This window comes from Rattus norvegicus, chromosome 6 (genome assembly GCF_021556685.1).
Source record: "Rattus norvegicus strain SHRSP/BbbUtx chromosome 6, alternate assembly SHRSP_T2T, whole genome shotgun sequence".
Classification (NCBI taxonomy): Eukaryota; Metazoa; Chordata; class Mammalia; order Rodentia; family Muridae; genus Rattus; species Rattus norvegicus.
In genome coordinates, this window is record NC_141539.1 from 22246625 (window position 1) to 22262953 (window position 16329).

General features: G+C 42.0%; 1 protein-coding gene across 2 annotated transcripts in view; it reads right to left on the minus strand.

Moving 5' to 3' along the window:
• Qpct (glutaminyl-peptide cyclotransferase) overlaps positions 1–16329 on the minus strand; it is a 33307-nt gene that overhangs the window by 12166 nt on the left and 4812 nt on the right. Inside the window, 2 exon segments of one of the 2 annotated variants that reach the window (NM_001399516.1) lie at positions 3173–3451; positions 9865–10011. In NM_001399516.1, the coding sequence (NP_001386445.1) occupies positions 3173–3451; positions 9865–10011 (426 nt within the window). 2 annotated transcript variants of the gene reach the window in all.

Genomic DNA, 16329 nt, shown 5'->3' on the forward strand with positions numbered 1-16329 from the left:
ACAATTTTTCAGGCACAACCTCATTGTTTTCTAGTTTCTAGGGTTTCTACTGAGAAGTCCAGCACCACTTTCAGCTTTTTATATGACCTGGAATGATCCTCCGAAGAAACATTGATTTATTTGGTTTTTTTTCCTTCTTTCTAGAAAAGATATTTCCTCTACTTCAGAGTCCTATGTCCTTTGTGCCTTTCTTGAAAATAGTACTTTTAATTTCAAATTTCCAAGACTTCTTTGCTATGATGTGATTACTATGTTATTGAAGACTTTTATGAATATAAATTCTCTCATCTGTAAGGATGTTTAAATAGCATCTAGCTATCTTCTGCTGCCCCTTGTTGCATCTATCCTATTCCCTCCAATTTCTTGTTCCAATTTGCATAATTAGTTTTTTTTTTTTTGTTTTCTTCTACAGTGGAAACTGTTCTCCAACATCTGGCCACGCCTGGTGTGTGTTTGTCCTGAAGAACAAGGTACTAAAATGTTCACTGGAGACACAAATTGGTTGGCTCTACTGTAGTCACTTTAGAGTAATCTGGTGTCTATTCACTGTTCTCATTTAAGATGGCCAAATGTCCCCCTTGGCATCCTTGTCTGTAGCATCTGCATTCTCTGGAGACAGATTCTCCAGTCCTCTGTCTGCTGCTGGTTTTCTGGTGTTAGGAATGGAAGAAAGCCTGAAGACCTCGCTGTTCAATCTGATAGTTACCTAATAATCTGCTTGGTCTCCCTAGGGTTCCTCATCATGGCCCTTCTTTAAAGCTTGTCCTCCCAAGTCCAAAATACCCTTGGTTTAACTTCTTTAGACATTTTCTGAGAGCTAAAAGAACATTCACCTCCCTGCCTGGCACGAATTGGGAATCTATACATCTGTATGTTTCTTATACACACACACACACACACACACACACACACACACACACCTTCACGTCTGCCTTCCTAAGTGTACCAGACCTCTAACTACCTCCCCTTAGGGTTTTGGTACTTTCTGAAGCTTTCCCATTTCCACAAGGAGTGTGGCTTTCTCCCCATTCTGTTGTGACATGCACTTGTCTCCATATTGTGGTTCCTACTAACACACGTTCCCTAGTTTCTTCAAAAACAGTTTCCCTGGTTGCTTTAGAGTGGTACCAGATAAAAGAAAAAATAAGGGCTTGGGAGGTTTGTTTCTTTGTGTATTGTTTTGTTTTGTATCCCTGGCTGACTTGGAACTCTGACCTAAATTAGGCTAGCCTTGAATGCCTCCCAAATAGATTAGGAAATTTGATGCTTTGTATTCCATAATAGTTGAGCCTTTATAATATCATCAACAAAACCTTCAAAGCCATGTTGGTAGCACATTCCCATAATCCCAGCTACTCAGAAGGCTAAAGGAAGACTGCAAGTCTTATTCGACTTCTGAGAGGGTCAGGCCAGTCTGAACAATTTACTTAGATACTATCTTAAAATAAAAAAGCAACCTAGGGCTGGGGCTGTAGAACAGGCACATTTACCCACACGCAGGAGACCTTGGCTTCAACCCAATTACTGAAAAGAAAAAATACTAAAACGTCAGGCCACAAAGATCTTCCTGGTATCCAGGCATAAAGCTAAATTAGTAGAAGTTGCAGGCCATGACTCTTTTCCCACCACTTGTAAAAAGAAACAAAAGAACAGCTTGCCTCAAGGGACTTCGAATCAGTACTCACTAGAGTCTACTCCTGTCTAAGTAAACTAATGCTGAGAACGGAATGAATCAATGTAAGTCATTCCACTGCTTTTAGGTGTCATCTGGCTGTTGACTTTCCAGGGTCAGGCGTGGGCCCTTACGCCTGAAGAAAATGAAAACTACCTCTTATTGGACAGAACATCTCTGGCTGGGCTTGGCCAGAAAGCCTCTGCTTTGGGCATGCACAGAATGCTTTGGTACCAAGCAGTCTGGTTCCACCCTCTTGCTCCATGGCTATGCTGTTTTATTTGGAGCATTAAATTTATTTGTGACGAGAAGGAATATGTCTTTAAGTCTCACCTCACTCATTCCATGTCTTTCTTTTAGAAATGAAAGTATTAAAAAAAATGGCATGCCTGCTTATGAATTCCCTCAGGAATGGTTACCAGTTCAAATGAGGGCAGGTCCTGGGACAAAGGCATTACAGAAGGCTCAGAAAAATAAAACAGAGCTGTGAAAAGGATATGAAGAGGGTATAAACAATCCTTGCTTTCTTCAAATTCAGTATATCCAGCAAAAACAGAACCAAATATCTCTATTACTTCCATTACAAGATAAACCCTCCATTTCTTTACCTTCATTGTATCAAAAGCTAAAGCCCAGGGTAGTGGGGAAGCATTGGTTGCCTGTGAACCAAGCTTTTGTATTCGCTTTGTCATGTTTACTGAGCAGTATCAGAATAATCCATCCTCATCTAGGTTAGCACCCCCCCCCAACGCCTCCCACCCCGTGTACCCTTAAGAACACAGTCGGAAATCAAACCTGAGTTTCCCAAAAGCATTCTGAGCTGCAGGCATAACAAAAACTCTGCTACGCTGTGTAAAACTGAGCCCTGATTCACAGGTACAACCACAACACAATTCTGCCATGTGCTTTTCATCTTGGTATGCCTGATTTAGCCACACACTGGAGATCTCCCATAACTCTACCCCCCAAACTCCAGAGTCCCCCTCTCTCCCAGCAGGAGGTGATGATGTTTCTCGGCTGTGTAAACAAGAAGAAGTATGCATGACTCACTAGAAAACATAATCCACACTTCAGCCAGCACCATTTTCTTCCTTATTTCATTATTTGAAAAAAAATTATGTTCAGTTTGCTCAGTTTAATATATATTCAAGTCTGATATATATTTATATATATGTGTGTGTGTGTGTGTGTGTATGTATGCATATATATATATATATATATATATATATATTGAATCAGTTAATGAACCCATTATCATCTATCTGTGAATTAATGCCCATGGTAAACACTTCAAGTCATGTATGTGATCTTCCAAATAATACCTCTTCCATTTCATAGTTTTTTAACAAATTATTTTAAAATGTACCCCAAAGTTTCCAAATGACCTTCTCACCCCAAGGAGTCTAGAATTCATGGAGTTGGTGCTGACTTTGTTTGTTTGTTTGTTTGTTTGTTTGTTTGTTGTTTTATCCTAGGAGTCAACAAAAAGAAAGCAGATACCTTCAAGGAATGGAGTTTCTTGTCTAAGGCACGAGCGAGTTCCAACATCATTGCGCACGGCACGGCTGAATCAGTGGCTCCCACAAACACTCTGCTGTCCCATTGAGGAAAGTATTTGGAGTCATAGTGGCAGGCAAGGACCAGGTGTCGTTTCGCTTCCGGATTAAGGGTGCTGATGATATTTGAGAAGGACCGATATCCGTAGGGCGTCCTACTGAGGAAGGTGTCGACTTCCACGACCCACTCAGCCTGAAGTCTCTGAATTCGCTGCATGATGTGCTGAGCAAAACAAACAGTTCCCATTGGTTAGCTGTGTCTCTACAATCAAATGTGATGCCTTCTTTTGTTGCTGTTGGAACAACAGCCAGCCCAGGCTAGACTGAAAATGAGGATATGGTGAGGCCCTAGGCTAGAATTGAATTTGTGATCATTCTTCTTCCTCATCATTCCAAGTGCTAGTAGTAATGGCATGCATGCCTTGCATGTTTATTGATAGTAATAGCATTACTACATAGTTGTTATTTTAGTTAATAGCAATTCCTCCTTGAAAGAAGAGGTCGTCTCCCTCTCTCCTAACCTTTAGCCTACTTATCCATCCTGTTCAGTTGTCAATATTTACCAACACTAGCAGTCAGATGTGGATCTTTCTACATACTTCTCTTGGATTGCACAAACCTCACCAGCATATAACCACATATATTTGAAAGAGGAGTGTGTTCTTTTGTAGGAAAAGCAGAATACTTTTTATACCATTCTACCCTTGTTTTGTCCACTTAACAATCTGTCGTGGCCACATCTACGACTCAGGGAGCAAACTCAGCTCTGCACTCCTAAAGACTACTGTTAACATTTGTAAGAAGCCAAGGTGCTCTGTTTGAGAAATCAACATATCGGATCTATGAACTTCCAGTCTAAGCTTTCAAGGAATTACAAATGGCCTCTGTGGGTGGATGTGCGCATGTGCCAAATTACAAATGGCCGCTGCGGGTGTATGTGCGCATGAGCATATGTGGTCTAAGTCCCGAAATGCTTCATGAGTATTGAACACTGGGGGAATATACTAGCACTTGCCTGCTGAGAGCTTTAGAGAAAGTTCTCATAGCAACTGATGGATGGGCATATGGTCAGACCCTACCTACAGTAAGAATCAATGGGCAACTCTAATCTCAGATTTCTTTCTGTATCCAAGGTAGGTCCAGATCTGTAGTCCAGAGGAATCGCTCAGCACTGCCTCAAGGCCACTTTGGGCCTCCCGGGCAGCATGGTGACTGGCAGGAAGTAGGAAGTGAAGAAAGGACTACCATGCCAGAGACTGAAAGCGAGCTCACTGCTGTCTCATTCTGCTCTTTCTCTGTCCTTATTTTTCCTTGGACTTGTTTCTCTCAGTCTATCTCTTCCTTTCCCTCTGGTGTTGTTTCCATCTTTGTAAGGTACCTTAATAAAAAAACATTCCTAAACCTCCGACCACAAATGAGCCATTATAATCACTGACAGTTTGTCCCACAATTAACATCTAGACAGGAGAGACCTTGAGATAAATGAACAAATAACTCATAATAGCTGGAAACAAACAGGAGGGTTTCTTTTTCCCTCCCAAAGAAATACAGGATTTTCTATTCTGGCCAAGTCTTGTGTGGCCTGCAGCCTGCTGATGTAACATGACACACAGGCACAAAGAGCTCTGCACAGATTCCAGCAGGAAGCTTCCAAGAAGAGGGGAACTTAAACAGAGTGGGTGGAGGTTCTGTGGCACATCATCGATCTTGAAAAAGGCAAATAGACAAATCCCTTTGGTGTGTGCAGTTGAGAGACTTTCACCTAAACAGTGCTCTGCATCCTTCACCTTGCTTTTCAGATGCTGCTCTATAGGCACGCTTTTTCCATTCATCAAAAGAAACGCTTAGAGTCTTTTCACAACCCGCTCTCATATGTCCTTTACTTTGTTATGCCCCCACAAGTCCTATACTACGTTTTGTTCACAGTAGTCTATCATAGGGAACTTGAATTGATGTGAGTTAATGTAATAAGGATATATAAAATCACGTGGTATAGAACATTCATTGTTTCGCTAGAGAAAGAAAGCACTGTGATCCAAGATGAGTTTTTCTGAAGAGGATAAAAATGAGTTATCCCTAGACTTTGTTTAACTCCAGCACATCTGGTGTCCAGATGACAAACCACTCCATAAAATGGCTTCTTAACACCGATAGTAGCCTGAGAGATGCATTGGGATTTTAAAGGATCTGTTAAAGGTTATCTGTTAGCATTGTTCAGAAGCTTCACCCAGAACCTCATTCTTCAACTCAATTTCCCCACGCTTGGCCATGATCCTAACATCTATATGCATAACAACTTCCACAAAAAACAATCAGCAAGAGCCCCAAATAGCTGTCGCTGAAGTAACCTTTTGTATGCAAAATAAATATTTTCATTTATCTTAGTAACTAGGATGAAATTAAGACACCAATGTTCAGTGGTGTTTTTAGCTTCCAGATTTATTTAGTCTCCAAATCTCCACCAGAAGTCTCTGAAGGAGGTTCCCCAAACCACTGCCTTTATCACAATATTTCTAAGGTCTAAACAGCAGTTCACACTTGACTCTGAGGGATCAAAGGCTGGGTCCTACAGAATGATGAAGGGTCGAGATAGAAAGACTATCGTTTGGCATTCTGATTCTGGGTGAGGCCGTAGAGGAAGCTATTCTAGGTTAAGATTAATATATGGTCCTAGATCTAATGGAATTAAATGTCAATTCTAATTTTGAGAATCTGAGGAACTGTGCTACCAGCAGCAGATCAGGATTGTTCTGGGGACTCTCCAGTACTTGCACTAAGTCTGCAAGTGTACTATTGTGAGAATTCAGACCCTGTCAGTGTGAACTCCCAGTTAACTCTCTTCTAGGCTATCCCCTGCACAAGCCTCTGGGGATCGAAGCTGAAGATACCCCACACAGAGTTCTCCATTGATGACTGTGCACCAGCAATAAACATGCCTACACACCTTTCCGTGAAATTCAGTTTTGACTTTCCACACACTCTTGCTTCCCTGATTTCTCTAGCTTGTCTCTTTTAGAAAAAGATCTTTATTGTCCCTCATGAAAATTGGCTACCCTTGTGGCTTGGCTTACTTTCTGTGTCTACACTGAAAATCACTGAAATGCCCACAATTTAATGCCTTCAATTTATTTTTTATGAATAAGCTATATCTTTAAATTTAAATTTAAATTCAATAGTCAGTTTGGGCCTTGCTGATCAAAGGTCATAAATGCAAGTTTTAAGACACAACTCTCTGAAATACATTCTCTCCAAAAGAACTCATAGAGATGTGCATCTATCCTGTAACTATAAGAGTTAACCCACAAATCACTTTGTATCTAGTCCTCAGGGTTCGAAAGCTGAGAATCTTCTTAAATCAAAACTGTGTGTCTCTATGAACTACAGAGACCTGACCTAGTTCCCAAGAGGCCTAAAGGGAACAATTTTTGTTACCAGGGCTGCTTAAATTTGGCTCTGAATGAAAGGCTGTGACCCTACTCAATACAAGATTCTTAACAAGGTGCCCTCACAATAATTGTCTCTTTTTCAATTTCAAATGAAGAAGCTTTTTCTCTTCCACAACTTAAGGGACATCATAGATTACGAATAACAATTTTCTTAGTAAAAGTAATAAGACTTAGGTAAAATTTCTTTTGTATTATTTGTTTAATTGATTATTTGGAAATCTCACATTGTGCATCCAGATAACACTCACTTCCCTATCTTCCCATTCCCAACCCTCTCCTCAGTGGTCTCCCCATTAAAAAGAGGAAAACACAAGTCCATTTTGTGTTACCCATATACTCCCTGGGAAATGGTCAAATTCCTAGTGGCCAGCACCCTAGAAGAGGATGAGTCTTTCTCTGCTTGTATCCCTCACCAGAAGCCATCAACTGAGGAGAGCCAAAGGTGGTTGGGGAGGGGCAGGGCCAGCTCTTCCATAAGGGGCAAGGTAAAGTAAAATTTCTAACATGATCATCCTGTTATTATCTACTGCTATGTCAGTCAGGCCACATACAGGCAGTCCTGCCTACTGCCCAACACATTCTAAAAATGCTACCAATTCATTTGCTTCTACCCCTTCAAAACAGTGGTCAATGCTACTGTAGACTCGGGAACACTTAGATGGATATTTATCTTTCTTTCTTTAAACTTTTTATTTTTTATGCATGTGTCTGTGTGTAGTTATGTGCATGTGAGGTCAAAGCTGTTGAGTTTCCCTGGAGTTGGAGTTACAAGCAGTTCTGAACCACTCAATGTGAGTGCTAGGAACCATACTATGGTTCTCTGCAAGAGCAGTTTGCTCTCTTAACTGCTGAGCCATCTCTCCAGCCCCTGGATCTTTTAAATCATAACAATACCTATGCGTACTGTCTATGCTATATATCCATAGAAGACACAGTTTCAACAATGTTCACTATGTTTATGGCCTTCTAGGAATAAGGAACTTGGGCCTCCAGTATACATATGTGCATCTCTGCATGTACATAGCCTTCTGAGTCAACAGAGTTTGAAAATGGGAAAGGTTAGGTCAAGTGAGTATCATAGACCCAGATTGTTTCCAGATGAAGAGCTGAGGACTTTGAGAAGCAAACATTCTGACACGTTCAAGAAAATTCTTAGGACATGAGGCCTTGAGAAAATGTGAGATAAATAATGTGTACCTCACTCTCCAGTATGCTACGGGAAGACCCAGAGCTGAAGTTATTGGGTTCATTTATCATTGATCTAATTCCTCCCAAATCTCTAGTGATAGAAAAATCAAGCAGATCTGAGTTCATATTGCTAGCATACACATAGCTGCAGATAGCTAAGCCTCAGATCTTTTTAAATAAGTATATTGGGATAGGAATGTGGCGTTGTTGTGGGAACTAAATGTGTTGTTCGAAAGTTAGCCATCATCCATCCAGGCATGGTAGTTCACAAATGCAATCCTACATCCTGAGAGAATCGGACAGAAAGATTACCTCAAATTTAAAGCCAGCCCAGGATACATCGTAAGTTCTAGGCCAGCCTGGATTATAAAGTGATACTGTGTATCAAAAAATATATATTAATAAAAAGAAAGAAAAGGAAAGGAGTTAAGGAGAGAAGTTGGCCTCATTATCTTCCTTCTCCTCCTCCTTCTCCTCCTTCTTCTTCTGCCCCTCCTCCCCCTCCTTCTCCTCCTCCTTTTCCTCCATTACTACCACCACCACCATCATCATCATCACCATTCTTTAGTGTTTCTGAATGTTAAAATAACCAAGTCTGTTAGGGATTTGTTGGGGATTGGTTCCAATTATGACCACTCCCCCTCCAAAAAATCAGAAATCTGCATGTCCAAATGCTGAAGGTCCTTGTCCCCAGTTGGTTTTTGATTGATCAGTAAAGAGCCAATGGTTGGGAAGGTAGACTGAGGAGGGACCTTTAGATTTGTGCAGGCTAGGGACTGAGAGAAAGGAAAGGGCAGAGATAGCCATGACAGGGAAGAAGAAAGACCAGCCCCAAAGGCCTGCTGACATGTGAGACTCAGGGAAAGTGGCCACACAGGCCACTTCCCTAATTGTGTTGGGGTAGCAGAGAGGAAATACAGATTTGAAAAGGTGTTAACTCAGGAGTAGAAACATCCAGCCATTGAGCTAGTCAAGGTATATTAAAATTAACTGGTAGGGGGGGTATCTTTCATTCAGGAATCCAACCTAACCCTTGGGTGGGTGCACATGTGTGACCCATCTATTCAAATGAAAAGAAGGGGATTAAAAAAGCCAACACATACATCTGTCAGGGGTACACTCGGGAGGCAGAAGCTACACAGAAGAAAAGGAAGAGCTAGGAGCCGGGTAGATGAAGCATGCTGGTCTCTAGACATAGTAGTGGTTGCCAAGGTTTTTGTCTAAGAAGTTGAGCAAGTAGAATGTTTAGTAAGAGGCATTGAGAGGCCAGTCCCATTCCTTCCCAAGCTGTCCCCTCGATGAGATGAGTTCAGAAAAAAGCAAACATTGAGAGGTAGGATTTCATGTGGTTCAGGCAGATTGACAAAGAGAAATTCAAGGTCTACCCCTGCTTATGGCTTATTCTTCCCTCTACAGCACTGTCCTCCAAGCAGCAGTGGTAAAAATCAATGAGCCTAGAAATAAGGTAGAATTTACAATATCTAAGTAAATTATGGACAGTAACATGAACAATTTTCCAAAAACATTTGTTACAGCTAAATATATTGTTAAACATCTTCGTCTGTAAAATATAGCATATGTTTTTACTGTGGGTCAAAGTAAATGTTTGAGAAGCTCAACTGTAGACAGAATCTAATCATTGGCCTCTTGCCCTGGAACTGCTATGCAAGCACGTGAAAAGCTGCTGAAGTCTGAATTTTAGAGTCCACAAAAATTGGTTAGTAAGCTAGGAATGTGTCCTTGAAGTGACCAAGAGCAGGGACCTTAGTGTCCTGAACTATTCTTGCTGTGGCCAAGACATTGATTTCACACATAGAGTAATTTTGAATAAATATGTATCACTCAATTCAGAATAGACACTCTCAGGTGTTGGCCTTTCTTGGTTACCTCTGATAGTGAGTAATGAGATAATGTCATACGTGACTCAGAACTTAAGCAGCCATCTTATCCCTCACGGGAAAGCAAAGTATTTAAAACCTCTTGGTGTGCATTGTGTTCTCACCTGACGAGCAGAATAGCTTCCGGGCGATCCAGGATATCGTTCTATCAGCAGTGGTCTCAAGTCATTTTGCCACATCTCAGAAATGCTGGTGGCTTCTGCCACTTGTCGAAGAGATGAAGAATTCAGATGTGCTGGTTGGTGGTAGTTCTGTGATCAAATAAAAAGCACTTAGGTCTGATTGCATGTGTTTAAGGCTTAGCACGGTACGTTTGTGATTAGTAGCTTTAAAAAAAAAACCTCAAAATAAGGGAGTAAGGTTTATGTCGTAGGAGATAAAGGGTGCAATTGTAAAACTGTCCCCTTCAAACTTCAGGATTTTGGCGGCATGTTTTAAAAACAAAATTGAAAGGCATGCTTTCGTGGTAAGACACACTTACAACTGGTGTGACTTCAGATGACCTTTCTGAATAATTGCATTGTAAAGCTGAGGTTTAAAAATAACAGTTATGGGCTGGTGAAATGGATCAGGGGATCAGCACTTGCCAACAAGCTTGGAGAGCTCAGTTCTATCTCTGGGACCCACATGGTGTAGGAAGAGTAATGATTCCAGCAAGTTATCCTCTGACCTCCCTACACACACCATGGTATACACACGTATACACACACACACACACACACACACACACACACACGTGCGCGCGATTTGAAAAATGAATAGCAACTGTACAGAGTATCAACACTAAGGAGGCAGAGGCATGAAGATTACAAGTTCAATGCCAGCCTGGACTACACAGAGGAAACCTATATCAATACATCAACATTACAATAACAAAAATGGAACAACCTTGAGACTATCATCTGGAGAAAATTTAATACTAAGAAAGCTGGAGACAGCAAAGAAACGCACTGTTAGCGGGGCTGCTTTATAACGGGCAGTGAAGTACTTCAGAACTACAAACAGGGAAGCTAGAGCAAGAGCTCCAGCTCCCATCTGCAGACTCGGTTCTCGTCATTTCTCACTTCCCAGGAAAAAAACCAGTAAATAGGGTTGTTCTAGATCTGCACTGTCCAATACAGGAGGCTACGAGTCATTCGTGACTATTAAGACTTGAAAGGTAGCTAGAAAATTAAAGTGTACTTCAAGGCTTGGGGGGGTTGGAATTTTTATTTTTTGCTTTTGTTTTTGTTTTTGAGACAGTGTCTCACTGTGTGTCCTTGGCTGATCTGGAGTGCATTATGTAGACCAGGTTGGCCTGCAACCACCAAGCTCTGAGATTAAAGGCATGCGCTACCACACCTGGAAAATATTTCACTTTCTAAGACGTTTTTATAAAAAGAAGAAATTACATCATTCGTATATTTCTGGTTACGTGATGAAAAAAATTTTACTATGCTATAAGTGAAATATTTGTTAAAATTAGTTTCACTTTTAACCTCTCAATATAGTTACTAGAATATTTTAAATTATATCCCTTGGGGCTGAAGAGGACTGACTGCTCTTAAACAAGACACAGTTTTAATTCCCGGTGTCTATATGGCGGCTTACAACCATCTAAACCTTCAGCCTTGGGGAATCCAATGCCCTCTTCTGGTTTCTGTAGGCATCAGGCACACATAATTTACAGGCGCTTGCACACATACACATTGTGCTGGCTGGTTTTATGTCAACTTGACACACGCTGGAGTCATCTGAGAGGAGGGAACCCCCACTGAGAAAACCCTTCCTAAGATAGGGCTGGAGGCAAGCCTGTAGAACATTTTCGTAATTAGTGATTGATGGAGGAGGGCCCAGCCCATTGTAGGAAGTGCCACCCTTTTGCCGGTAATACTGGGCTCTATAAGTAAGCAGGATGAGCAAGCCACAAGGAGCAAACCAGTAAGCAGCACCACTCCAAGGGATCAGCTCCTGCCATGTTTGAGTTCCTGCCCTGACTTCCCTCAGTGATGGACTATCACCTGAAAGTGTAAGCTGAAATAAACCCTCTCCTCCCTCCCCAAGTTGCTTTGGTCACAATGTTTCATCAGCAACAGTAACCCTAAGTAGGACATACACAATATAAAACAAAAAAAACGTTTTAAAAATAAAATGATATGCATGCATTTCTTTATCTATTGCATTTTAAATCTCAGTGTGTGCACGCATTGTGTGACATCATGTTTCTATGGAGGTAAAAAGACAACTTCAGGTCTTGGTCCCCACCTTCCACTTTGTTTAGGACAGTGTCTCTCTGCTGTTTTGTCCACTGAGTGTGTACAGCAGGCTCACTGCCTACATGCTTTGGGGCTTTTGCTGTCCCATTCTCTCATCTCCCCATAGGCATTAGGATTACAGAGTTCCTACACTACTCCCCTCACTCTTGCATGGACTCTGAGGGTTCAGACTCGTGTCCTCATGCTTATACAGCAAGCACTTTTACACAATGAGCCTTCTTTCTAGCCTTCAATTGCTATCAGTGTGGACTTGGGTAATATTCCTCTCAACATGAGTTTGACAGTTGCAATACTGGCTAAATAGAAACTCTTGTAGAGCATCGACTTAATAATCTTATAATACTCTTTAGTACATTTATATATTAAAATAAAACTTTAAAATTTAAATAGACCTAATGTTCAAATGCATATCGTAAGTATGTCTTTAAACATGCTGAACTTTTCTAGTGACACTCAAAATGATGAATCAGACTTTCATTACAAGTTTATCAGACACTCCAAGGGGATGTAGCACTCCTCCTCAAAGGAAAATGAATGGTTGATCAAACAAGTTCTTCCCTAATGGGAATGAGGAAACTGACACAGGGACATTGAGTTCTTTGGAATGCAAAACAGAAACTGCCCATCCTACAGTTGCTTCCAGGATTAGTGTTAACTAGATATGTGAAAATAATCAGGCAGGTAATTCTCTCCATATGAACCACCCACGCAGCTAATGAGACACTGTAGAAATAGAGACCACTGCTGCCTCGTTGCTTCTCTCCCTCTGCACTTTGGGATGTAACTCTCCAGTGTTTACCATGCAAAGAGCACAGGCTGTTGGACCAGCTATAGCCTCTCAAGTCAGCACCCACCACTAGCTGTGACTCTGGCTGTGTTGCTTAACCAACCTCATCAAGGCTCCATTTCCTTGTCTGAAGAAATGGAGGTGATAATACCCACACCCAAAGGGACTTAGGACTAAATGAGCCTAAGTGCATGCAGATTGCCTGGTAAATATCCAAGGCGCTAGTTTTCTTCATTGTACGGTAAAGCAGTGCAGAATGTGAGACCTGGATAAGTCACTTAGTAATCTAGTCCAACCCCCTGATATCCACCAATGGAAACTGAGGTCTGTAAAGCCAACTGTAGACAGCTAAAGGTAAATCCATAAAAACAATGCGGCGGGAGGATTTCCAACCCAGTGCTCACTCTTCTGCCTCATCTCCACACTTTGCCTTTACTCTTGAATACTAATACTGTGCCCAAATATATTAAGGCCTTGGTTTTTCTTATTGGGAATAATACATTTTAAAGCATATTTCTAGGGGACAGGGAGATGACTCAATGGGTACAGGCACCTGCTGCCCAGTCTTAGGAACCTACGTTCAATTCTCCGAACCCACATGGCGGAAGGAGAAAGCCATCTCCTGCATGTTGTCCTCTGACCTCCACATAGGTGCAATGGTACACACACACACACACACACACACACACACACACACACACACACACGTTAAGAAGTGTATTTCTTTCATATGTCATTCACTGGAGGGAAAAGATTCGACTAGAAACTTTATAAACTTATAAACTCATAAGATGACTTGAGAGAGGAAATCAAACTGGGGGACAAAGGGGACTCTGCGTGTGTCTGGGAGGAATGCTTGCACAGCACAGCATAATGCTTGAAGGGCATTGCGCACGTGCATGGAAATGGCCTTAGGTAGCTCTGTACAATAGATAAATGTATTTCTTAAACAAACTTGTTATTGAAGGCTTTAGACTCCTTAGTACCTCCGGTGTCTAAATCCTCAGGTAGATATTAAACAGCATAGGAAGAAAGCTGAATCTAAAGGACAAAAGAAAAGTGTGAAACGGGAACCAAAGAAAATGGCGGCAGAAAGGGAGATCTGCATGGTTGGTCCTTCTCAACAAATAGCCGTCTCTCCCACTGCCTGCAAGCCCCGGTGTGTGCTGCAGGCTCCCATTCATCTTGCTTTGGTCACCCTAGCATCCAGGCACTTCGAGTTCTACTCCTTAGGGTCTTCGCATCCCAGCAATACAGTCTGCCCTTCAAACTGTTTCCCTCCCTCTTCACCTTCAGAACTCCTGTCTTCTCCATGCTCCAGCCTGAAGGCCATCCTCAAGGCGCCGTGTTTAATATCTGGATTCCACATAAGTCGTGAGCCCTGGGAGAGCTACTCTTTCCCATTTACCTGTCTCTCTCCAGAGTCACAACGGTGTGTTTCACATTGAGCGCCTGGTAACTACAGGGTAATTTCAAGTAATGGACAGATAAGGCATTTTTCTTGGCGATAAACGTGTTTATATAGTAAAGAAGTAAAAGTCATGTCTCCGTCGGCATAAATGCTAAACTAGGTGAATGCGTAGGCGGGTATAAAAGACAGAAGTGACATGTGGCTGCCTGGTACAAGGGGACAAGACACGTCCTGGTTCCAGGTAGCTACCAGTTGCAAGAAATCAAGATGTCCTAGTTCCGTGCTTGCGATCTTTGCCCGTTTTAAATTTCTGCACAATGCTTCTGACAATTCACAGTTCATCAGCCCAGAACAGTAATGGTGACAAATACAAACTTTCGTGTCAAAATCTGTTTCAGGGGCCAGCAATATGTCTCGGCGGTTAAAGGTGTTTGCTGTGGAGCTTGACGACCTGAATCCAATACCCAGAATCTATATTGTAGGAGAAAACCGACCCCAGCAAGATGTCCTTTGTCATCCCTCCTGCCACACACACCTCATAAATAAATGAACCAATATCCTTATTTACACAACTACCTTATCAATGGCTCCTTTTCTAGTCATTGCTCACTGCCCAAACCCCAGAGCCAACCTAGTCCCTGTGGGAAGAGTCCTTTACTTCATGCCCACAGTGAAAGGAAATCAAAGTCATGTTTAAATGCCTGCTCTGCAGAAGCTTGAAAAAAAATCTCAAAAGACTTAAGAAAAGCAAGAATGAAATAAATAACCCTTTATGGTCTCTGTGTTTGCTCCTTTCCAGTTGCTGTTACCATACAGTCACAATTTAAGGAAGGAAAGGTACAATTTGCTCAGTTTGAATGCTCTGGATACAAAGTAAATGTGCCCGGGCTCCCGAGACAGCTGCTCACAGCACAGCCCGGAAGCAGGAGATGAATGCTGCTGCTTCGCTTCTTTTTGCCTTTTAGTCATCCTGTCTGGGATTCTAGCCTATGGGCTGGGGCCACCCACCTGGAGGATGTGTCTTCCCACCTTTTCAACCCAATCTAGAAATTCTCCCCAGGGCATACACAGAGGTTTGTCTCCTAGGTTCTAGAGTCTTGTCAAATTGGCGTACAGTATTTAAGTATCACGGTTGCCAACTGCAAATGATACTGTGTTATGAAAGCTGCCTGTCAGATGAGGTTTTTTAAAAATTCTCAGTAGCTGATAGCAAGTGCAAGGGACAGACCCACGGACACTCCTGAATAAGCACTTTTAAGTTCTCCTCCACTCTTCAACCTCCTGGGCTATACAACAAAAATGGTCAATTTCATAAGCGCACTTCCCCCATCTTTCTGGACCAGATGAATCTGAAAAATCACAAAAATGACAGACTTCCGAGTTGGTGAAGAGCATTGAAAGCAAAGTGACTAGAATCAGTTGTGCAAACCTTCCCGATTCACAAGTAAGTCCTTGCAGAAAAACATACAGCCTGCACAGGCTAAACAGCATACAGTCAACAAAAGCAGTGTTTCTCGATCCCCTCTGGAGGTTCAACCAACCTTTTTATAGGGGTCACCTAAGTCCAACTACAAACAGATATTTACATTACAGTTCATAATAATAGGAAAATTGCAGTTATGAAGTAGTGACAAAAATAATTTTATATGGTTGGGAGTCACCACCACGAGGAAATGTTATCAAGGGGTCACAGTATTAGGAAGGCTGAGAACCACTGAACTAAAGGACTCTTACATTCAGAACTCACTAAGAACAAAAACCTGTTTCAAAACAAGAATGAGAAAAACAAAAGTGGGAAAGATAGGCTCGGAGGACGGGTGCTGGACCCAACACAATACTGAACCTGGACATGGGGGTGCACACCCGTGGTTCCCAGGACAAGAGCCAGAGACAGGAGACTCACTCCAAGTCTGGAATCAGTCTGACCTACACAGTGAGTTCCAGTCCTACAACAGGACAGCACAGTGATACTCTGGCCCCAAACAAACAAAACAGAACAGCATAAAGCCCAAGGGCAAGTGAAAAATCCCAGGCTTACTCTAGGTACTCAATTGAAAGGTACTTCGGCCTTTTCTGTTGGTGCCAACGTTCTCAGAGGAGAGAGGCTCTGTTACAC